At 44.4% G+C, this 22756-nt stretch overlaps 3 protein-coding genes across 5 annotated transcripts; all 3 read left to right on the forward strand.

Moving 5' to 3' along the window:
- Nucleotides 1-61: 61 nt before the first annotated feature.
- Nucleotides 62-9974, forward strand: npl (N-acetylneuraminate pyruvate lyase (dihydrodipicolinate synthase)). 2 transcript variants are annotated; one of them, XM_055861493.1, is made up of 12 exons: nt 62-203; nt 934-1029; nt 1150-1223; nt 5138-5225; nt 5819-5876; nt 6005-6080; nt 6233-6325; nt 6456-6601; nt 6915-6961; nt 8687-8771; nt 8893-8932; nt 9048-9974. In XM_055861493.1, exons 2-12 carry the CDS (start codon nt 959-961, stop codon nt 9191-9193), a joined length of 924 nt encoding a protein of 307 aa, XP_055717468.1. In that variant the 5' UTR covers nt 62-203; nt 934-958; the 3' UTR covers nt 9194-9974. The 2 variants fall into 2 exon arrangements, with proteins under 2 accessions (XP_055717468.1, XP_055717467.1); XM_055861492.1 differs by having other exon boundaries at nt 63-203; nt 957-1029.
- A 182-nt stretch (nt 9975-10156) lies between these two features.
- LOC129810705 (cysteine-rich motor neuron 1 protein-like) lies at nt 10157-18177 on the forward strand. Of its 2 annotated transcripts, none has more exons than XM_055861491.1 (5): nt 10157-10678; nt 11106-11342; nt 16899-17057; nt 17221-17373; nt 17522-18177. In XM_055861491.1, exons 1-5 carry the CDS (start codon nt 10666-10668, stop codon nt 17767-17769), a joined length of 810 nt encoding a protein of 269 aa, XP_055717466.1. In that variant the 5' UTR covers nt 10157-10665; the 3' UTR covers nt 17770-18177. The 2 variants fall into 2 exon arrangements, with proteins under 2 accessions (XP_055717466.1, XP_055717465.1); XM_055861490.1 differs by having other exon boundaries at nt 10159-10896.
- Nucleotides 18178-18290: 113 nt separating this feature from the next.
- Nucleotides 18291-21953, forward strand: sec22bb (SEC22 homolog B, vesicle trafficking protein b). The gene is made up of 5 exons (XM_055861494.1): nt 18291-18530; nt 19901-20010; nt 20169-20329; nt 20487-20633; nt 21010-21953. The coding sequence occupies exons 1-5, from the start codon at nt 18456-18458 to the stop codon at nt 21162-21164; spliced, it is 648 nt and encodes a 215-aa protein (XP_055717469.1). The 5' UTR covers nt 18291-18455; the 3' UTR covers nt 21165-21953.
- Nucleotides 21954-22756: the final 803 nt, after the last annotated feature.

Genomic DNA, 22756 nt, shown 5'->3' on the forward strand with positions numbered 1-22756 from the left:
CATTTCCCATCTAGCCTAGCAAAGTCATGTGCAACGTCTGGTCTCACATGACCTACTTGAGCTTTGACGTCAAATCCATGTTGAAAACTCTCTGGCAGAGGCAGAAGGTAAGGCAGGCTCTCTTCAACAAGAAAACGAAATAAAGGCTTGCATCATATTTCCAGCTATTTGTGCAGGATCTACTGGAGGAACAAACAAAACGGGTAACAACATATTTAGTACTGTATGCATTGCATGCCTAACATGATAAACTGATAGTTTAAGTTTCAGGTTGTATTGTCACGTGCACAAGTACTGTGAAACGCCTTTCTGGCAAACTCTTTCCCAACAAAGCAGTAATCAATATCCGTAGTACTATAGAGTAAAGTAGAACAAAAACACACGACCAATAGAAATAAGAAATACACGAGATAGTCAGTAAGCTATATCACGTTACAGGGGTCAGTACCATAGTTCACTGTTTGCTTGGCAAATTAATGTCAGTCTTAGGGGAGAGTCACTATAGGCCCAATGGAGTTTGAAGAATCAGACCTATTATTGTAAACCTATGAAATATTATCCATTCCATGGTTGTTTTCATGTTGTTGTGCAGAATTCTACTCTACCCACTGGGCACAGACATCAGTTCAATGTCTAATTTACATTTGGTTGAGTTGTCAGCTATTTTTAATTCAACGTGAAATAAACAAAAATTCCACCATGTCATTGGATTTATGTGAAAATAAAATACAAAATGCCCTTACATTGAAGACTTTCCAAATCCAATGCGTTTTCCATGTTGATACAATTTCATCAGATTTTGTTGGGGTTGAAATTTTGTGGAAACAACATTGATTCAACCAGTTTTGGTACTCTTTTGTAGTGAAGGATTCAATTCAACTCAGGAAATTAACAGACCCCCCCCCCCCCCCCAAACCAACCAACCATGCACAGTCAGCATATTTTCTCTCACTCAGCCATGACTCCCGTTGTTGGCAGGAAGGCCACTGGCCTTGTAGCTGCCACTTTTACACCGCTCACTCCTGAAGGGTAGGTGATCTAACTTGTTTTATGGGTCATGCTATGTATGCATTTATGATTAGAGCTGTTGTTGACTTCACATTCTTCAACTTATTGTACTCTTTATCCAATCTCTCCCTCTCTCCACAGTGAAATCAACCTTTCAGAGATCAGACCCTACATTGACTACCTGTTAGAACAACAAGGTGTTAAGAGTATATTTGGTAAGAGCTTCCTCTGTACCTGGCTCCTTAAGGGGTATCCCCTCCGTTCAAACTTGTTCCCCCTCAGTTTTATGTCCCTACAGTAAATAAAACGTCAAATGATTGAGTGACAGGTTGACGCAAAGAAAATATCAGCTGCACTGTGTCAGCACAATGGACAGAGCGGGCCGCAGTGTGTGTAGGGGGGTGATTAGGTATCACTCGTTTGGGTTTCTGTAAAAAGCGTGAAACACTTCTCATCTCTGTGGTAGGCTAAGTGAATAATGTGATACGCCTCCGCCTGTAATTTTCTATTTATAAGGGCAGAGTCAAGTTAAAAGTTACCTGGTGAGGAGGACGCCGTGTTGGAGGCCGGACTCTCCTTCCTGCTCCTCTGCTGTTCCTATGGGGAGTGCACAATGATGGGGAGGGGGTGTGAATGTTCCTGGGTGTGGCACGGAAGATATCACTGTTTTGGGGTCTGGAGACAACCCCAGTGTCCCCTGTGCATCGTTCGGGAGAGAATGCTCCCTTACCTGCTTCAACAAAGGCTCATGCGGGGAAGTTTGGGTCGCAGGGGTCTAAGGCACTGCATCGCAGTGCTTGAGGCGTCACTACAGCCCTGGGTTCGATCAGTTAAAGGGAAAATGACTACTGCTACGCCCTGACAATATTTGAGGTTACTGCTTACGTGTGAGGAACGTGTCTCAAGCACACTTTTTAAATGTCCAGACAAGAATAAGGGGAGGGTTGTGTGGCGAAGACACGCAATAGGCACATCTCTCAATTTTTGGGTTTCTTTGTGCCAATTATTTGTCAGTGTTTTTAAATGCCCCATTAAATTAATAAATATATACACATACACACAGGCAACAAAAAGTATGTGAACCCTTTGTAATTACCTGGATTTCTGCATAAATTGGTCATCACATTTGATCTGATCTTCATCTAAGTCACAACAATAGACATAATAACACACACATTATTGTATTTTTCTTGTCTATATTGAATACATCATTTAAACATTCACAGTGTAGGTTGGAAAAAGTATGTGAACCCCTAGGCTAATGACTTCTCCAAAAGCTAATTGTCAGGAGTCAGCTAACCTGGATTCCAGTCAATGAGATGAGATTGGAGATGTTGCTTAGAGCTGCCTTGCCCTATAAAAAAACACTCACAAATTTTTAATTTTTACCTCCTTTTCTCCCCAATTTTCGTGGTATCCAATCGCTAGTAAATACTATCTTGTCTCATCGCTACAACTCCCGTACGGGCTCGGGAGAGACGAAGGTCGAAAGCCATGCATCCTCCGAAGCACAACCCAACCAAGCCGCACTGCTTCTTAACACAGCGCGCCTCCAACCCGGAAGCCAGCCGCACCAATGTGTCGGAGGAAACACCGTGCACCTGGCCCCCTTAGTTAGCGCGCACTGCGCCCGGCCCGCCACAGGAGTCGCTGGTGCGCGATGAGACAAGGATATCCCTAGCGCCCAAACCCTCCCTAACCCGGACGACGCTAGGCCAATTGTGCGTCGTCCCACGGCCCTCCCGGTCGCGGCCGGCTGCGACAGAGCCTGAGCGCGAACCCAGAGACTCTGGTGGCGCAGCTAGAACACTCACAAAATTTGAGTTTGCTATTCACAAGAAGCATTGCCTGATGTGAACCATGCCTCAAACAAAAGAGATCCCAGAAGACCTAAGATGAAGAATTGTTGACTTTCATAAAGCTGGAAAGGGTTACAAAAGTATCTCTAAAAGCCTTTATGTTCATTAGTCCACGGTAAGACAAATTGTCTATAAATGGAGAAAGTTCAGCACTGTTGCTACTCCCTAGGAGTGGCCGTCCTGCAAAGATGACTGCAAGAGCACAGCACCGAATGCTCAATGAGGTTAAGAAGAATCCTAGAGTGTCAGCTAATGACTTACAGAAATCTCTGGAACATGCTAATCTCCGTTGACGAGTTTGCGATACGTAAAACACTAAACAAGAATGGTGTTCATGGGAGGACACCACAGAAGAAGCCACTACAGTCCAAAAAAAACTGCTGCACGTCTGAAGTTTGCTGAACTGCACCTGGATGTTCCACAGCGCTACTGGCAAAATATTCTGTGGACAGATGAAGCTACAGTTGAGTTGTTTGGAAGGAACACAACACTGTGGAGAAAAAAATGCGCAGCACACCAACATCAAAACCTCATCCCAACTGGAAAGTATGGTGGAGGGATTATCATGGTTTGGGGATGCCTCGGGGACTGGACTGATTGCTATCATCAGAGGAAAAATTAATTCCCAAGTTTATCAAGACATTTTTCAGGAGACTGTTCAGCTATCTGTCTGCCAATTGAATAATATAAATAAAAAAATATATATATATAAATAATAAAAAATAATTAAAAAAATAATCTAAGGGTTCACATACTTTATCCACCCTGCACTGTGAATGTTTACACGGTGTGTTCAATAAAGACATATAAACGTATAATTGTTATTAGTTTAAGCAGACTGTTTGCCTATTGTTGTGACCTAGATGATCAGATCAAATTCTATGTCCAATTCATGCAGAACTCCAGGTATTTCCAAAGGGTTCACATACTTCTTGCCACTGTATATACTGTACTTATCTGCAAAGTTAATCCCAACATGCTCCCCAATTTTAGAATGTATAGTTACGGAAATTCTACAAAATGACATTGTTTGGAGAGCTCACAAACTGCAATAACATTTTACCAGTTTACTGTCAATTTCTTCGTTGTCTGTTTGGAGAGCATGTGTCCGATTTCTCCATGTTTAATGTTGTGTGAACGCGCATACTTTAGTTTGCATAGATATACCTGGTCTGTGTGCCAATAATAGGTGTTCTAGTTAGTTCAGTGTTGGGTAACCCAAGGGGAGACTGTATCTGAGCCTGGTAGACTCCACCTGTTGGGTAACCCAAGGGGAGGCTGTATCTGAGCCTGGTAGACTTCACCTGTTGGGTAACCCAAGGGGAGGCTGTATCTGAGCCTGGTAGACTCCACCTGTTGGGTAACCCAAGGGGAGGCTGTATCTGAGCCTGGTAGACCCCACCTGTTGGGTAACCCAAGGGGAGGCTGTATCTGAGCCTAGTAGACCCCACCTGTTGGGTAACCCAAGGGGAGGCTGTATCTGAGCCTGGTAGACTCCACCTGTTGGGTAACCCAAGGGGAGGCTGTATCTGAGCCTGGTAGACTCCACCTGTTGGGTAACCCAAGGGGAGGCTGTATCTGAGCCTGGTAGACTCCACCTGTTGGGTAACCCAAGGGGAGGCTGTATCTGAGCCTGGTAGACTCCACCTGTTGGGTAACCCAAGGGGAGGCTGTATCTGAGCCTGGTAGACTCCACCTGTTGGGTAACCCAAGGGGAGGCTGTATCTGAGCCTGGTAGACCCCACCAGTGCTTTATTGGTTAAGTCAGAATGTGCCTGATGAGAGGGTTTTTCTTTTGAATGCTGACATTTTGAAGTCAGAATTGTTTTATATTTGTAAATATCAGCGTCATCTTTGAAACACCAGCGCTGTGTAAATAAATCCAACAGTCATTTGTACCTCTACCTGCCTGCCTCCTGCTGAATCTTTGGTCTTACCACTGCTATAAGGACCCTATTTTACACTGATACAGGGCAGCAGAGATGGGCTACAGATTTCGCGCCAACCTGTCACATCAAAAGCACTCAATGAGTCTGCGTTTGAACTTTGTTTATTGTGGTATAGCGTGAGCTAAGCAGAATTCAATATAATTCTATTGCAAGAACGCCCAAAAATGTAGCTGCCTCGCCGATTTCAACTGCCTACTTAGTCACTTTATTGGCTTCCTCCTTTAGATCTGTGCAAAGTCATAGAAGTACTATCACTTTCCTACCAAGCTCAACCACAGCTGTTAGTTATGCCTCTGTTCTTTTCCCCAACCGCTCCACCAGTAAATGGCACGACAGGAGAAGGTATGTCTCTCACTGTGGAGGAGAGGAAGCTGCTTGCAGTGGAGTGGTGTCATCAGGGCAAGAACAAGTAAGTCTGTGAAATGCCATTCTTGCAATTTCTAAACCCAACAAGTAAGTAATACAGAATGTGGTTATCAAATGTGTGTAATATAGTTTATACACTGAGTATACAAAACATTAAGAACAACTATTTCCATGACAGACTGACCAGGTGAATCAAGGTGAAAGCTATGGTCCCTTATTGATGTCACTGGTTAAATCCACTTCTATGAAGGGGAGGAGACAGGTTATTAAAGAAGGATCTTTAAGCCTTGAGACATGGTTTGTGTATGTGTGCCATTCAGAGGGTGAATGGGTAAGACAAAAGTGCCTTTGAACGGGGTATGGTAGTAGGTGTCTGGTGCATCGGTTTGTATCAAGACCTGCAACATGGGCCAGCATCCCTGTGGGATGCTTTCGATACATTGTATAGTCCATGCCCCAATGAATTGAGGCTGTTCATAGGGCAAAAGGAGATAGGGGTGGTGCAACTCAATATTAAGAAGGTGTTCCTAATGTTTGCTATACTCAATGTATGTGGCAATACTGTTTGTGTGTGTGTGAATGAGTCACTGATTAAGCCTTGCTGGCTTCTTGGCACACTTTGCTGTGTCTTCACAGGCTGGAGCAGGTGATAGTGCATGTGGGCTGCATGAGTCTGAAGGACTCCCAGGAGCTGGTGAGTCATCCCTGCCACAATCTGCTGGTACTCTTGCCTACCCATAGCTAGTCTAAACTCAGCACAAGGGCTTGGAACAGCTCACAGTGTAATTAAGGTGTCGTACTGTCTCTGTGTCCCCCATGCAGGCACGACATGCTGCTGAAATAGGAGCCGATGGGATATCAGTGATCTCCCCCTCTTTCTTCAAACCCGCCACTGCAGGTGCGTTGAGCCTAATTTTCGGTTGTGATGTATACTTGTGGTTCTGTTTGCTCATTACGGTATGACTATGCCATTCCACTCGGATCAACGTTGCAGAGAAATTCACTGTAGGGATTTCCTTTCCTTACTCTGTTTCCTTCCACTGAACTCAGATGCTCTGAGGATGTTTCTCCAGGAAGTGGCTGCAGCCGCCCCAGCCATGCCCTTCTATTATTATCACATTCCAGCTATGACCGGGGTCAACTGTGAGTACTCTGCTTTCAGTTGATATGATACAGTCGGTCACTTCTTGATGCACCTCTGCATGTGATACTCTAATATTCAGGGTTTGAATTACAAGGATGTTGATTCTCAGCCACTCTTTTCTCCTGTCAGTGCGATCAAGGGATGTGTTGGAGGGGATAGAGAATCAGATCCCCTCGTTCCAGGGGCTGAAGTTCAGTGGTAGCGACCTGATGGACTTTGGCCAGTGTGTCAGCTATAGTCGATCTCACTGGTCACTCCTATATGGTATAGATGAGGTCAGCACTTCATCTTTCTTCTCCCTCTCTGTGCTTGTCTGTCAGTATGAATATAACTTATCCTTAGAGCAGTGTTTCCCAACTCCAGTGCTCAAGTACCCCAAACATACACATTTTTATTGTAGCCCCAGACAAGCACACCTGATTCAACTTGTCAAATAATCATCAAGCCCTCGATCATTTAAATCAGGTGTTTTTATTTGGGGCACCAACAACAATGTGTACTGTTGGGATACTCGAGGACTGCCTTGGAGGCAAGTCGTGTTCAGTATGTTATGTTTATCTAATTAAAGAATGTTTTACTCTTTAACAGCAACTGCTAGGAGCTATGGCAATGGGTGCCAATGGGGCTGTAGGCAGGTTGGTCTCCATTTGATATCATACTTTAACCCTGAGAACTATGCTCTCTGTGTGAAGTCAGTCCATTAGGCAGACACTTAGTGCATTCGGAGGGTATTCAGACACCTTGACTTTTTCCACATTTTGTTATGTTACAGCCTTATTCTAAAATTTATTAAATGTTTTTTTTCTCATCAATTGACACACAATACCACATAATGACAAAAAAATAGAAATATTTTACAGACCCTTTACTCAGTACTTTGTTGAAGCATATTTGGCAGCAATTATAGCCCAGAGTCTTCTTGGGTACGATGCTACAAGCTTAGCACACCTGTATTTGTGGAGTTTCTCCCATTCTTCTCTGCAGATCCTCAAGCTCTGTCAGGTTGGCTAGGGAGCGTCACTGCACAGCTATTTTCACGTCTCTCCAGAGATGTTCGATCGGGTTCAAGTCTGGGCTCTGGCTGGGCCACTCAAGGACATTGAGACTTGTCCCAAAGCCACTCCTGCGTTGTCTTGGCTGTGTGCTAGGGTCGTTGTCCTGTTGGAAGGTGAACCTTCGCCCCAGTCTTTGGTCCTGTTCTTGGTTTTCATCAAGGATCTCTCTGTACTTTGCTTTGTTCATCTTTGCCTCAATCCTGACTCGTCTCCCAGTCCCTGCCCCTGAAAAACATCCCCACAGCATGATGCTGCCACCACCATGCTTCACTGTAAGGATGGTGCCAGGTTTCCTAGGAATAGTCTTGGTGGTTCTTAACTTCTTCCATTTTAAGAATGATGGAGGCCACTGTGTTCTTGGGGACCTTCAATGGTCCAAAAATGTTTTGGTACCCTTCCCCAGATCTGTGCCTCGACACAATCCTGTCACGAAGCTCTACAGACAATTCCTTCGACCTCATGGCTTGATTTTTGCTCTGACATGCACTGTCAACTGTGGGACCTTATAGAGACAGGTGTGTGCCTTTCCAAATCTGTCCAATCAATTGAATTTACCACAGGTGGACTCCAATCAAGTTGTAAACATCTCAAGGATGATCAATGGAAAAAAGATGCACCTGAGCTCAATTTCAAGTCTCATAGCAAAGGGTCTGAATACTTATGTAAGGTATTTTTGTTTTTTGTTTTGTATTTTACACCCTTTTTCTCCTCAATTTCAATCTTGTCTCATCACTCCAACTGCCCAACGGGCTCGGGAGGTGAAGGTCGATTTCATGCGTCCTCCGAAACATGACCCGCCAAACCGCACTTCTTAACACCCGCCCGCTTAACCCTGAAGCCAGCCGCACCAATGTGTCGGAGGAAACACCATTCAACTGACAACCGGGTCAGCCTGCAGGCGCTTGGCCTGCCACAAGGAGTCGCTAGAGCGCGATGAGCCAAGTAAAGCCCTAAGCTGGACGACGCTGGGTCAATTGTGCGCCGCCCTATGGGACTCCCGATCACGGCCGGTTGTAATAAAGCCCGGAATCGAACCCGGGTCTGTAGTGACACGATGCAGTGCCTTAGAACGCTGCGCCACTCGGGAGGCCCTGATACCCTGTTTTTATTTTTATGAATTAGCAAACATTTCTAAAAACCTGTTTTTGCTCTGTCATTATGGGGTATTGTGTGTAGATTGATTAAATAAAACATTTTCCTCAATTTTAGAATAAGGCTGTAACATAACAAAATGTAGAAAAAGTCAAGGGGTCTGAATACTTTCCGAATACACTGTATGTCTTAGAAATGCCACTCTCTCCCCAGCACATACAACTACCTGGGCAGAAGTGTGAACAGACTCATGTCAGCCTTTGATAAAGGGGACCTCCCCAAGGCCAGGACTATACAGGTACACCTCCTTTTCAGCCTCAGACAAAACAACAACTCAGGACATCATTGTAGACATCATTGACATCATTCCTAAATCTGTGCTAATCTGATTGATTCATGTCTTTGATCTCCCTTTGCAGTTCCAGGTGCAAGATATACTCTGTTATGCAATAAAGCTGGGTGAGTGCAACATTTTCACCCACAAAAGTCATTCCCATGTGTGTCATCTGTGAGATTAACCTAGAGTGAGTCTGTGCATTTTGTGATGTGATACATTGTGGTTGTGTGTGTGCAGGGTTTGATTTGGCTGTAAATAAGCAGCTGATGAGTGAGGTGTCAGGATTGGCTCTGGGCCCTCCCCGCCTGCCCTTGCTGCCCTGCCCCCATCCCAAGGCCCTCTCCATAGCACAGAGACTCCAGCAGATCCTCGGGGAGCAATGACAGTAGCACGGCGGCTTGGCTTTATAGGCCAGCCTGGGAGCATTACAGAGTCGGTTAAAACAGTCATGCGTTTCTTTGTTTATCTAGACTCTCCAAGATGTCAACTCTGAAATCTCCTATTCTGTTCTCCTGCTTCTAACTGATTTTAATAAGGAGGCACAGAAAACACTAACACTATATCCAATAAGTTTGATTTAACTGACTATCGCCTGCACATGTATTCAAATGTAAAGAAACATTCCACTGCCAGAAGCCCAAAATGCCCAAAAACACAGACATGCAAGAGGTGCAATCAAGCATCATGTAGTAGGGCATTAAGAGCATCCGGAGCATAGCCTACTAGGGAACTGTTAAAAATACTCTGTTTTACAGATTGGCTGGGTTACAGAGGGACTTTTCGCACCTTGTATCTTAAAATGGTTTCTGATATTTAATCTATATTGATTTTATAGTGAGACCTGCAGGGTTGTTTTCTTCATACTTTATTTGTTTTTACTCTCTTTGTCGTTTACAGGAACAACAATGCATTATTGTGTGTTTTATACTTTTTCATATAAGTACTATATTAGACTGTAACCTAACCCTGAAGTAAATCAGTACATCTATAAGTTGAATTGCATTCTTTCCAGTATTGTAGTCTTGATATTGTCTTTAAAGTGAATTACAGTATACCTGAACTTGTATGCGAGTGAAAGGGAAATCTAAACAAAACCTGAATAATTTTTGTAAACACTCTTGGACATTGCATATGAAATAAAAGATCAACCGTTTTGGAATGTTATGCCATATAGATTTTCACCGGTTATTCTCCCAAGTTTCATGTTCATTTGTTTGTCTCTCTCTTTCTCTGTTATGATTCTGAGCTCTGCAGAGTATGACTTCAGTTTCAGATCTCTTTCAGTACTTGTAAACCAAAAAGCAGAATGATCTCAGAGGTTGTGTGCCTGCCTGCCTCTGTCAGACAGAGAAGTGCTTTGTCCATGTCAGTCCCTCTTGGCTGTGGTGTCTGCGGTTTCTCTGTGTTCTTAGTTGCTCCCTTTCTTCCTCCCCCTCTACATCCCTGACCCTCTACTTCCCTGGCCCTTTCCATATCCTCTATTGACTATACTACACAATCCACCCGTGATCATACACACTTTTCACTCTTCTGACGTGAGGGGAGAGACCAAGCCAGCCTTTCTACTCAATAACACTATCACCAACTCTTGGACAGAATGAAACTTTGGACATGTTTTCTTTGAGGCTATTGAAGCATAGTTGTTGTGAAATCTATTGGAATTTGATTAAATGTGTACAAGAGTTAGAGACAGGGACAGACGGAGCCGGAGGGAATGAGCGAGGGAGAGGGGTGTGTGGTTTTGGCTGGGATAAGAAAAGAGATGGTTGGTCAGGAATCTGGCTGAAGGACAGTGGGAGGAGGAACACATTATGTTCAGAAGTCTCTCAGAGGAACTGAAGCTCTCTTTGAGCCCATGCTTTGGTACGGTAAGTTGGGCTATTGATAACAGCAATGGTTTGGGTTTATCTTGGGCTCTGGGTGTTCTTGTTGGGGTGTAGCCCCTCACAGCTGCATGGGCAGGTTATTCTAGGTAAGGGGGAAGTGTGTGGAGGGGCAGTGGAGGGCCAGTGTGACACCAACCTCACATGTGTGTCTGTGAAGCCCGCTGACAAGGAGCAAACACCCAGTGCTGGACTCTGCAGCCGTGAGTCTACCTGTTACTATTCCCAATATTATGTGTTCCATATTTTGACTTTTATTTGTTTTATTCATGAGTGTATTTGAAAAGCAGTTAGATAAATTGTTATTTGCGTCCTCTAGTGAACTCCACTTTGGCTATGACAATGGAATTACAGTATTGTAACTAATTACAGAGGTGCGTGCAGTACATCATATTGTCTATATCGCCCATAGCTCCCCTTGCCCCAGGCTGTGTGCCATGCTCTGGAGTGCTGTGTCCCCGTGCCAGGCGAGTCTGCCCTGGGGGACATGTCACTGAGCCATGTGGCTGCTGCCCACAGTGTGCCCGTCAGATGGGCCAGGTGTGTGGAGGCCCCCACTGGGAGAAAGGCTACTGTGACAGAGACCTCACCTGCACCCTGTTCACCGGACGCAGCCCTGCCAGACCCCCACACACCGGCGTGTGCAAAGGTAAGAGGATTGGTTCTAACAGATTGGGCTTAAGAGGGCACATTGAGGTACGGCCCCTGTACAAATTTAAGCATTGCGTAACAGCCACAGTGATGAAAGTGGTGCATGGTTGTGTATTATGTAACAGCTTACATTTGTTAATGGGTGACTGTGTATGTCTGCCTATAACCTACATATTCATAATTATTACATAGATTTATACGTAGATATCTGTTTTTTCTATACATTGTCAGGACAGAACGGTGGTGTCGGGACAGAACGGTGGTGTCGGGGGAGGGGTGTGTCTCTAACACCTGGTCTCTAATATGAAGGAAGTCTCGAGTTTGTTGCTCGCCAGAGTTAGAATACCTCATGATAAGCTGTAGACCATACTATTTACCAAGAGTTTATCTATATTTTGCTATCTATTTACCACCACAAACCGATGTTGGCACTAAGACCGCACTCAACGAGCTGTATAAGTACATAGACAAACAAGAAAATCCTCATCCAGTGGCAGCGCAGGGAAACTGAAATCTGTTTTACCTCATTTATACCATTTAGCAAATCTGACCGTAAATCTATCCTCCTGATTCCTGCTTACAAGCATAAACTCAAACAGGAAGTTCCAGTTACACACATGCTTAATATAGAAGTGGTCTGATGAAGCGGATGCTAAACTACAGGACTGTTTCGATAGCACAGACTGGAATATGTTTTGGGATTAATCTGATGGCATTCAGGAGTTTACTACATCAGTCACCGCCTTCATTAATAAGTGCATCGATAACATCGTCCCCACAGTGATACATAGTACATAGATATCCCAACCAGAAGCCATGGATTACAGGCAACATCCGCACTGAGTTAAAGGCTAGATCTTCCACTTTCAAGGAGTGGGATGCTAATCCGGACGCTTATAAGAAATCCCGCTACGCCCTCCAATGAACCATCAAACAGGCAAAGTGTCAATACAGAATCCTATTACACCGGCTCTGATGCTCGTTGGATGTAGCAGGGATTGCAAACTATCACAGATTACAAAGGGAAACCCAGCCGCAAGCTGTCCAGTGAAACGAGCCTTCCAGACAAACTATATACCTTCTATGCTCACGTCGTAGCTAGCAACACTGAACCATGCATGAGAGCACCAGCTGTTCCAGACGACTGTGTGATCACGCTCTCTGTAGCCGATGTGAGTAAGACCTTTAAACAGGTTAGCATTTACAGGGCCGCAGGACCAGATGGATTACCAGAACGTGTACTCAGAGCATGCGCTGGCAAGTGTCTTCAAATCAAATCAAATGTATTTATATAACCCTTCTTACATCAGCTGATTTCTCAGAGTGCTGTACAGAAACCCAGCCTAAAACCCCAAACAGCAAGCAATGCAGGTGTAGAGGCACGGTGGCTAGGAAAAACTCTCTAGAAAGGCCAAAACCTAGGAAGAAACCTAGAGAGGAACCAGGCTATGAGGGGTGGCCAGTCCTCTTCTGGCTGTGCCGGGTGGAGATTATAACAGAACATGGCCAAGATGTTCATAAATGACCAGCATGGTCAAATAATAATAATCACAGTAGTTGTCGAGGGTGCAGCAAGTCAGCACCTCGGGAGTAAATGTCAGTTGGCTTTTCATAGCCGATCATTAAGAGTATCTCTACCGCTCCTGCTGTCTCTAGAGAGTTGAAAACAGCAGGTCTGGGACAGGTAGCACGTCCGGTGAACAGGTCAAGGTTCCATAGCCGCAGGCAGAACAGTTGAAACTGGAGCAGCAGCATGGCCAGGTGGACTGGGGACAGCAAGGAGTCATCATTCCAGGTAGTCCTGAGGCATGGTCCTAGGGCTCAGGTCCTCCGAGAGAGAAAGAAAGAGAGAATTAGAGAGAGCATACTTAAATTCACACAGGACACTGGATAAGACAGGAGAAGTACTCCAGATATAACAAACTGACCCTAGCTCCCCGACACATAAACTACTGGAGGCTGAGACAGGAGGGGTCAGGAGACACGTGGCCCCATCCGATGATACCCCCTAACAGGGTCTTCACTAACATTTTCAACCTCTCCCTGACCCAGTCTGTAATACCTACATGTTTAAGCAGACCACCATAGTACCTGTGCCCAAGAACGCCAAGGTAACCTATCTAAATGACTTTCGCCCCGTAGCACTCACATTTGTAGCCATGAAGTGCTTTGAACGGCTGTTCATGGCTCACATCACCACCACCATCCCAGACACCCTGGACCCACTTCAATTCGCATACCGCCCCAACAGATCCACAGATGACGCATTCTCTATTGCACTCCACACTGCCCTTTCCCACTTGGACAAAAGGAACACCTACATGAGAATGCTGTTCATTGACTACAGCTCAGCATTTAACACCATAGTGCCCTCAACGCATCACTAAGCTAAGGACTCTGGGATTAAACACCTCCCTCTGCAACTGGATCCTGGACTTCCTGACGGGCTGCCCCCAGGTGGTGAGGGTAGGCAACAACACATCTGCCACGCTGACCCTCAACACGGGGGCCCCTCAGAGGTACGTGCTTAGTCCCCTCCAGTACTCCCTGATCACCCACGACTGCGTGGCCGTGCACAACACCATCATTAAGTTTGCCAACGACACGCCGGTGGTAGGCCTGATCATCGACGACGATGAGACAGCCTGGCAGTGTGGTGCCCGGACAATAACCTCTCCCTCAATATCAGCAAGACAAAGAAGCTGATTGTGGACTACAGGAAATGGAGGGCTGAGCATGCCCCCCATCCACATAGACGGGGCTGTAGTGGAGCAGGTCGAGAGCTTCAAGTTCCTTGGTGTCCACATCCCTCAGGAATTATCATGGTCCACACACACCAACACAGTTGTGAAGAGGGCACTACAACACCTCTTCCCACTCAGGAGGCTGAAAAGATTTGGCATGGGCCCTCAGATCCTCAAAGTTATACAGCTGCACAAGTGAGAGCATCTTGACTGGCTGCATCACTTCTTGGTATGACAACTGCTTGGCACCTGACCGCAAGGAGCTACATCCTTTCAATAATGAGTGAGAAAGTTAGACGCACATATCAAACCCCCACAAGAAAATGCTAACCTCCCATGTTATTGGAATGTTGAGCAGTTAGACACAAATATCATACACCCAAGACATGCTAATTGCTCAACATTCCAATAACATGGGAGGTTAGCAATTTTTTGTGGGGCTATGATATGTGTCTAACTTTCTCACACATCATTATTCATGACTCATTCAGGTAGCATTCACATTAATGTATAAGTGGTTAGAAACATTATATTCTTATTTAGAATAAAAGTGACTCAAATTACACCATACATTATATACCATTAAATTATTTTGGGCACAAAATTATCTGAAACACAACCAAAACCAACAGCAAATGCATCCAACAAATGTGTAGAGTCACAAGCTTGATGTAGTCATTGCCTGCTATGAATATGGGACCAAATAACCTTTTACTACTTTAGTACTAAGTAAAATTGTCCCAATACTTTTGCTCCCCTAAAATGGGAGAGACTATGTACAAAAAGTGCTGTAATTTGTAAACCGTTCACCCGATATGGATGAAAATACCCTCAAAGCTGACATTAAAGCTGACAGGCTGCACTTTAACCTCAGTCATTGTATCATTTCAAATCCAAAGTGCTGTAGTACAGAGCCAAAACAACAACAAAATATTGCCACTGTCCCAATTCTTTTGGAGCTTACTGTATCTACCTCAATTACCGCGTACCCCTGCACATTGTCTCTGTATTGTTACCGTATATATAGCCAAATTATCGTTACTCATTGTGTATTAATTTATCTTTTTTTGTGTCTCACATTGTTGGGAAGGGCCCGTATGTAAGCTCTTAACTATTTGTTTACGAAGCATGTCACAAATAAAATTGTATTTTATTTGACATACACTGCTCAAAAAAATAAAGGGAACACTTAAACAACACAATGTAACTCCAAGTCAATCACACTTCTGTGAAATCAAACTGTCCACTTAGGAAGCAACACTGATTGACAATAAATGTCACATGCTGTTGTGCAAATGGAATAGACAACAGGTGGAAATTATAGGCAATTAGCAAGACACCCCCAATAAAGGAGTGGTTCTGCAGGTGGTGACCACAGACCACTTCTCAGTTCCTATGCTTCCTGGCTGATGTTTTGGTCCCTTTTGAATGCTGGCGGTGCTTTCACTCTAGTGGTAGCAAGAGACGGAGTCTACAACCCACACAAGTGGCTCAGGTAGTGCAGCTCATCCAGGATGGCACATCAATGCGAGCTGTGGCAAGAAGGTTTGCTGTGTCTGTCAGCGTAGTGTCCAGAGCATGGAGGCGCTACCAGGAGACAGGCCAGTACATCAGGAGACGTGGAGGAGGCCGTAGGAGGGCAACAACCCAGCAGCAGGACCGCTACCTCCGCCTTTGTGCAAGGAGGAGCACTGCCAGAGCCCTGCAAAATGACCTCCAGCAGGCCACAAATGTGCATGTGTCTGCTCAAACGGTCAGAAACAGACTCCATGAGGGTGGTATGAGGGCCCGACGTCCATAGGTGGGGTTGTGCTTACAGCCCAACACCGTGCAGGACGTTTGGCATTTGACAGAGAACACCAAGATTGGCAAATTCGCCACTGGCGCCCTGTGCTCTTCACAGATGAAAGCAGGTTCACACTGAGCACATGTGACAGACGTGACAGAGTCTGGAGACGCCGTGGAGAACGTTCTGCTGCCTGCAACATCCTCCAGCATGACCGGTTTGGCGGTGGGTCAGTCATGGTGTGGGGTGGCATTTCTTTGGGGGGCCGCACAGCCCTCCATGTGCTCGCCAGAGGTAGCCTGACTGCCATTAGGTACCAAGATGAGATCCTCAGACCATATGCTGGTGCGGTTGGCCCTGGGTTAATGCAAGACAATGCAAGACAATGCTAGACCTCATGTGGCTGGAGTGTGTCAGCAGTTCCTGCAAGAGGAAGGCATTGATGCTATGGACTGGCCCGCCCGTTCCCCAGAATCCAATTGAGCACATCTGGGACTTCATGTCTCGCTCCATCCACCAACGCCACAGACTGTCCAGGAGTTGGCGGATGCTTTAGTCCAGGTCTGGGAGGAGATCCCTCAGGAGACCATCTTCCACCTCATCAGGAGCATGCCCAGGCGTTGTAGGGAGGTCATACAGGCACGTGGAGGCCACACACACTACTGAGCCTCATTTTGTCTTGTTTTAAGGACATTACATCAAAGTTGGATCAGCCTGTAGTGTGGTTTTCCACTTTAATTTTGAGTGTGACTCCAAATCCAGACATCCATGGGTTGATAAATTTGATTTCCATTGATCATTTTTGTGATTTTGTTGTCAGCACATTCAACTATGTAAAGAAAAAAAGTATTTAATAAGAATATTTCATTCATTCAGATCTAGGATGTGTTATTTTAGTGTTCCCTTTATTTTTTTGAGCAGTGTATATTATAACAGATCTTCAAATAAAATGTTACCTTTACTATCTCGTTACCTTATCCCAGTAATCTCACCCTGTCTGTGACTCTCCCCTTTCGTGTTCCAGTGTTACTTGGGCATCAGGCAGACCCCCTGGCAGACCCCCTATGCCCCTGGATGTGGGGCTGCAACGTCAGGGCAGGGGCCTGTGACTGCTACTCCCTACAGACTTGCCACGCTGCCTTCTCCTATCACAGTTTGGACCAATGTCTCAAAACAATGAGAGGTGAGATACATAGACCTAGGCACCCATGTATATGGACACACACACACAAACTGATAAGGTTGGAAAGTACTGTATTCTTTCAATGTTTTGTAGAATAAGCTCCAGCTGTATGTGCTTTTAGAGTTTTAGGCATATGATTGAAACTTGGCTATCGATTTTCCAGGGGATGAGCTCTGGAGTGAGATGGAGGAACAAGGGGAGCATACATGTGTGGAATGGGGCTGTGAGTTGCAGGGAAGCCAGTGTGTGTGTATGGAGAGGAGCTGCTACTCACCCACACCATTATTCTCTGAAGACACCTGTGAAAACATGCTGCGTGAGTTTCACCACAAAAATAATAACCAAATGCTGCAACACAATAGAGTAAATCTATATTTCGCAAACAATATGGTATTCAAAAACTAAAAGTGAACATCTATACATTAATCTCCGTTCCTCTTTCTCTCCACATGTCTCTATCTCAGAGAGAGCTCGCTGCAGCAATGTTATCTGCCCTGAGGTCCAAGTCCCTTCCTGCCCTGCTGATTCCTTCCTCACTGAGCCTTACATTCCTCATGGCCAATGCTGCCCCCTGGTGCCAGCTATTTGCACATGCAACTTCGATAAATGCCCGTTGGCACCCCCGACCTGTCCTCCTGGCCAGCAAGTCCACGGTGTGGAGAGCAGGAATGGTCTTCCAGGGGCTTGTTGTCACCAGTACCAGTGTGTGTAGGGTTAGGCACTGCTTAGGCAGCAAAGTTTGATGAGATGATGACAGACAAAGAGAAAGAAGAGAGAAGGGGTAGACAGGCCAAAGGAAAGTGCCAGGACCTCACACAGAGCTGGACTCGACAGACAGGACTCCACTGGTTAATAGCTGATGGATTGCATGGGCAATTGTATATGCATTATGACTCACACATTGCCTACAGTTTTTATTTCTGAAATCATGGCATTAATAGCTTTTTTTGAGCAACGTAGCCTAAATGTAACTAAAACCATTTAACTAAATTCTAATACATTCTAATACATCACTGATAATGGGTTGGGAGGAATAGACTACTGTGCCCGTGGTAGGATACTGGATGCCATGTGCATATTTTCATAATAAAGGAAACAATAGACCCCTCTTTTCAAATGACATGAGTCGTGATTTATATTTTATGCATTGTGGTCATTTTATTTAATCCCAGAGGCTATTCGATTATAATAAGTGAGGGAGTAACGCGGAACCTTTTGAGGCATTACTGTCTGGGATGGACGGTCAGATTTGAGCGACACCCAAAGCACTGGCGTTTCCGGCCAGCTCAGCGCGTCCAGAGTGTTGTGTTGTCAATCTAGCTACTGCTTGTCATTAGCTTTCATTTAGCGACACTGTGGCGATCACTAGTGGTGGACAATAACAAATTCAGTTCCAAAATGGTGCTGCTGACAATGATCGCTCGGTTGGCGGATGGACTGCCACTTGCCGCCTCAATGCAGGAGGACGAACAGGTTAATATTTCTGGTTTTCCTAATGCCATGTATGTTAGATTGAATTGCTAGTGCTAGCTATCTATCGACCCACCTACTATTGGCAAATATTTTTTCGCTAGTGTGCTACGTGTGCAATATGGACCTTGTCATCTATACAGGCCTACTTTCTTCATAATAAAATCATTATATGAGCTTGATTGTGTCTGACATTGAAATCCAGATGGAAGTATTCCTGCTGTGTCAGAGTAACAGGCAGCTAATCATTTAATGGCCTAGCTACAGATGTGTTTAAACAAAGATTTTTGGTATCCATTAGTGGGAGTTAGAGGATAGGTACTGTTTGGTGTAGCCTGGCAATGCTTGGCAATGCTTTTTTCGTCCTCGATACGTAGTAACAGGAGTCTCATAAAATGGCCATGTTCAGTTGCATGGGGTCCGTTCGAATTCAGAAAATGCTCCGTTATTAAAATAAGTAGCTTTTTTTCTCCATTTAGTAATCCAACACTGCCATCTTGTCTATTACAAGTCTTCTCTAATTGACCGAGACAGGTGGGTGTCTACCCCGAAGTGCCGCATGTCTTGATCAATGAGCGAAGACTTGAAATATACAAGATGGTGGTGTACACGTTGTTGGATTACTTAGACCGCCCAAATTATTTATTTTAATAAAGGAGCATTTTCTAAATTCAAACGTACCCCGTGCAACTGGACATGGCCATTTGAGACTCTTGTTTCCACAACTCGAGGACGAAACAGTGTCCCCAAGCTAAGGTTGGTCGAAAATGCTCTGCTACACCAAACAGTACCGATCATGTAATGTATACCAAAAATCTTTGGTAAAATCACATTATCTGGTGTAACAATCTGTAGCTGCTAATGGCCAGGCTTAGTCAGCTCATGTGATTCATTTTGAATGTTGGAATATTGTATCTCCTTTGGTTATTAAAGTAAGTCCATTGAGTAAATTCTGCTCAAGTTAATTTGCGATTTGTGACGGTCTACTGTACTCCCACATTAAATTGTTTATCAAAAGCATCATTCATCCTTGTTATTTCCTTGTAGTTGTAGCGAATAAGGCAACAATGTATTACTGAGTTACTGTAGGCTACATGTGAGTCTTGCCACCTGCTGGAAGAACTCTAACATGTTTCCCTTGCTTTCCTAACTGCTCTCCCAAAGGGAAGTGAGAAGGTTGGTCTTTTCTCTGCACTGTAACCGATGCTTGGAAATCATACACATTGTTCCTGTGATGTGTCACTGTTACTGTTTTTACCATACCCAGACCACCCGCTTCTTTGTTGATGACATTTATATTGATCCCAATCATTGGTTTAGTGTCCTTTTAAATCTTCTTGGATGCTTAACCTATTGCTCTGTCCTGTGTTTAGTTGGGTCGGGACCTGCAACAGTACCAGAGCCAGGCTAAACAGCTGTTCAGGAAACTGAATGACCAGAGTCCCACACGTTGCACATTAGAGGCAGGCTCCATGTCCTTTCAGTGAGTTCAAACCACACTCTCTTGGCAAAACACTAGTCATAACACAACTTTCTCAAATGTTTTTTAAAGAGTCATGACTTGCACTAATTAGCAGGTATCCACTAACTGTTATGCATCCCAGACACTGACTCATGTTTCCCTTATGTTTCTCCCTCCAGCTACGTCATAGAAAAAGGAGTAGTCTACCTAGTGCTGTCTGAAGCAAGCTTTCCCAAAAAACTTGCCTTTGCTTACCTGGAAGACCTGCAGGCAGAGTTCCATGAACAGCACGGGAAGAAGGTCCCCACTGTGTCCCGGCCGTACTCCTTCATTGAGTTTGGTGAGATTCAATGAAATATATAATTGTTAGAATCTCTACTAACAACCCAATGTTGATTTAATAGGAAACCTTAGCATTAAATTATGAATAAATATGCCATAAATTCCTGTAACGTTACCATGTCTCTTTTTTATGGAGTTTTTCCTTCTGTCTACAGACACCTACATTCAGAAGACCAAGAAGTCCTACATAGACAGCCGAGCCCGTAGGAACCTGGGCAGCATCAACACAGAGCTGCAGGACGTCCAGAGGATCATGGTGGCCAACATTGAGGAAGTATTGCAACGAGGGGAGGCCTTGTCTGGTAATGTCTACTTCTTGTTCTTCCTTCTCATAGATTTACAGTGATAATGGTTCATGTAGGTCGATGTATAACTGAAAAACCTCTATTATACAAACCTTATCTCCGATGTCTAACTAGGGCCGTGCTTATTTCATTAGCATAAATGCGTATCATTGCAACAGAATGATAATAGGTAGAATGTAAATGTTAGGTAGAATTCACTAGATTCACTAATAAAAGCGAGTATCACTTCTGTTACATACTGTTTGTCAAGCTCTGACAAAGAATAGTGCTTCAGAGGAAGAGGAAGCAGATGCCATTCTCACTTGTGTTAAATGAGGATTTGTTCTGGTTTCTGTTCCCTCTGATCACCTGGCTCCACTCCTATCACATCCAGCTCTGGACTCCAAGGCCAGTAATCTGTCCAGCCTGTCAAAGAAGTACAGAAGCGATGCCAAGTACCTGAACACTCGCTCCACCTATGCTAAGCTGGCCGCAGGCGGGGTCTTCTTCATTATGCTTATCGTCTACGTCCGCTTCTGGTGGCTCTGAGAGGGGAGAGAAGATAGGGGAGGGGTTGGAGAAGAAGAGCTGGAAGAAGTTGAGCTCTGGTCTCACATTCTATCCAATATGGGATCCCTCCTTTTAACACAAGACTGTTGAATACTTATTCTTCCCAACTGTCTGTCCATATATCTATAAAGTAATTACATGTTATGTTTTATTAGCAATTACGTAGTCATCCTGTAGTGGTTATATCTTGGAGTTGAAAGAGTGTGAGTATTGCATGTGAGAATGTGACAGAGGAAATGTTTGTTTTCCTGTGTGTGTGTGTTTGTGTGTTACCAAAACCTGTATGATGACAAATCTTCTCTTATCAATTTAGTTGTGTATAGCAGTAAGAAAGAAAAAATCAACAATTATATTTACCCAGAGGACATAAGGGCTTTGCCGTTAATAACACTACTATTATTATGTTGGCATTGAGATTTGGTGGAGATTTCTTAAAGGTTAACCTGCTGTTCTGGGGTGATCAATCACATTACATGTGATATTGGCTGCAGAAATAATATTCCTCATTCACCTTCACGCTGAGAGATTGGAACAGTTTAACACAAGACCAGACGCATTCATCAGTTGATGTCTAAAGGGGGCATCTTTTATTTTGTAAAAAGTTTACACAAGTGAAGAAAACATCTAAAAAATAAATGTAAAAAATCAGGATGAGAATTGTAGCTAGTTTATGTTATGTGGCTGGCTTATGCTAATCAGCGTCTGGATAGGATAATGAATTTCAACTTCACTGTTTCGTCTACTATAAATAAAATGATTTTCACTAAAGTATTGAATTTCTACTACAGAATGCAAACTTGGTAACAAATCAAGATACGTGCTGTATCGTTCTAATAGAAACACTTGTATTCCTTCCCGGTGCTTGTTCATGAACTTTGGACACAGTCAGTGGTGGTCCATGCATACCATCAGGTCAAAGTCAGACCTCTAAATACATAAGAGGAAGGTGTGTCATCAGCTGAGTTTCGTTCAAGTTGTGGTTGTTTAAAAGAACCAGCAGCTACTGGTAGGCCTGGTTCATGCGTCAGCTCATGCTATACCTATCCCAGCCAGCAGTTGGTGCCCTTTGCTTATGATAATGTTGCAAGTGAAAATGGCATTCCTTTGCAACTTGTACTGTTGCGCCGAAGACTAATGCACAAAATCTTAGGGTGGTATTGGAAGAAGAATATAGACTGCTGCTTCCGGGGTAGGAAAAAAACAAGTATCTACATACGTTTAGAAAGTGCTGAAGCCTGTTTCTGCTCACATACTTTGAACAGGAAGTGGGCATAGCAGAAATGAGAAGCAGCAGAGGGTAGCGTCAGTAGTAGCATGCAAAGCTAACCACAGGGCACAGGCTAACCTTTTCACCTCTCACCATACTCTCATCTTCAAGGGAAGTGTATGTGACTGACCTAGCAGAGAGAGTCTTTACAGGAAGAACACATCAGATACCGATGATACTTAATGGATTCAAAATGATAACGCAGCCTACAGTCATCACTATAGTCGCCATTATTCTAGTCTGTTACATTGCTGGAATCAGCCCATATGCTTCACATGAGCTCTTGGCACTTTAATTTGATTTC

The sequence above is a fragment of the Salvelinus fontinalis genome, chromosome 14, assembly GCF_029448725.1.
Source record: "Salvelinus fontinalis isolate EN_2023a chromosome 14, ASM2944872v1, whole genome shotgun sequence".
Classification (NCBI taxonomy): domain Eukaryota; kingdom Metazoa; phylum Chordata; class Actinopteri; order Salmoniformes; family Salmonidae; genus Salvelinus; species Salvelinus fontinalis.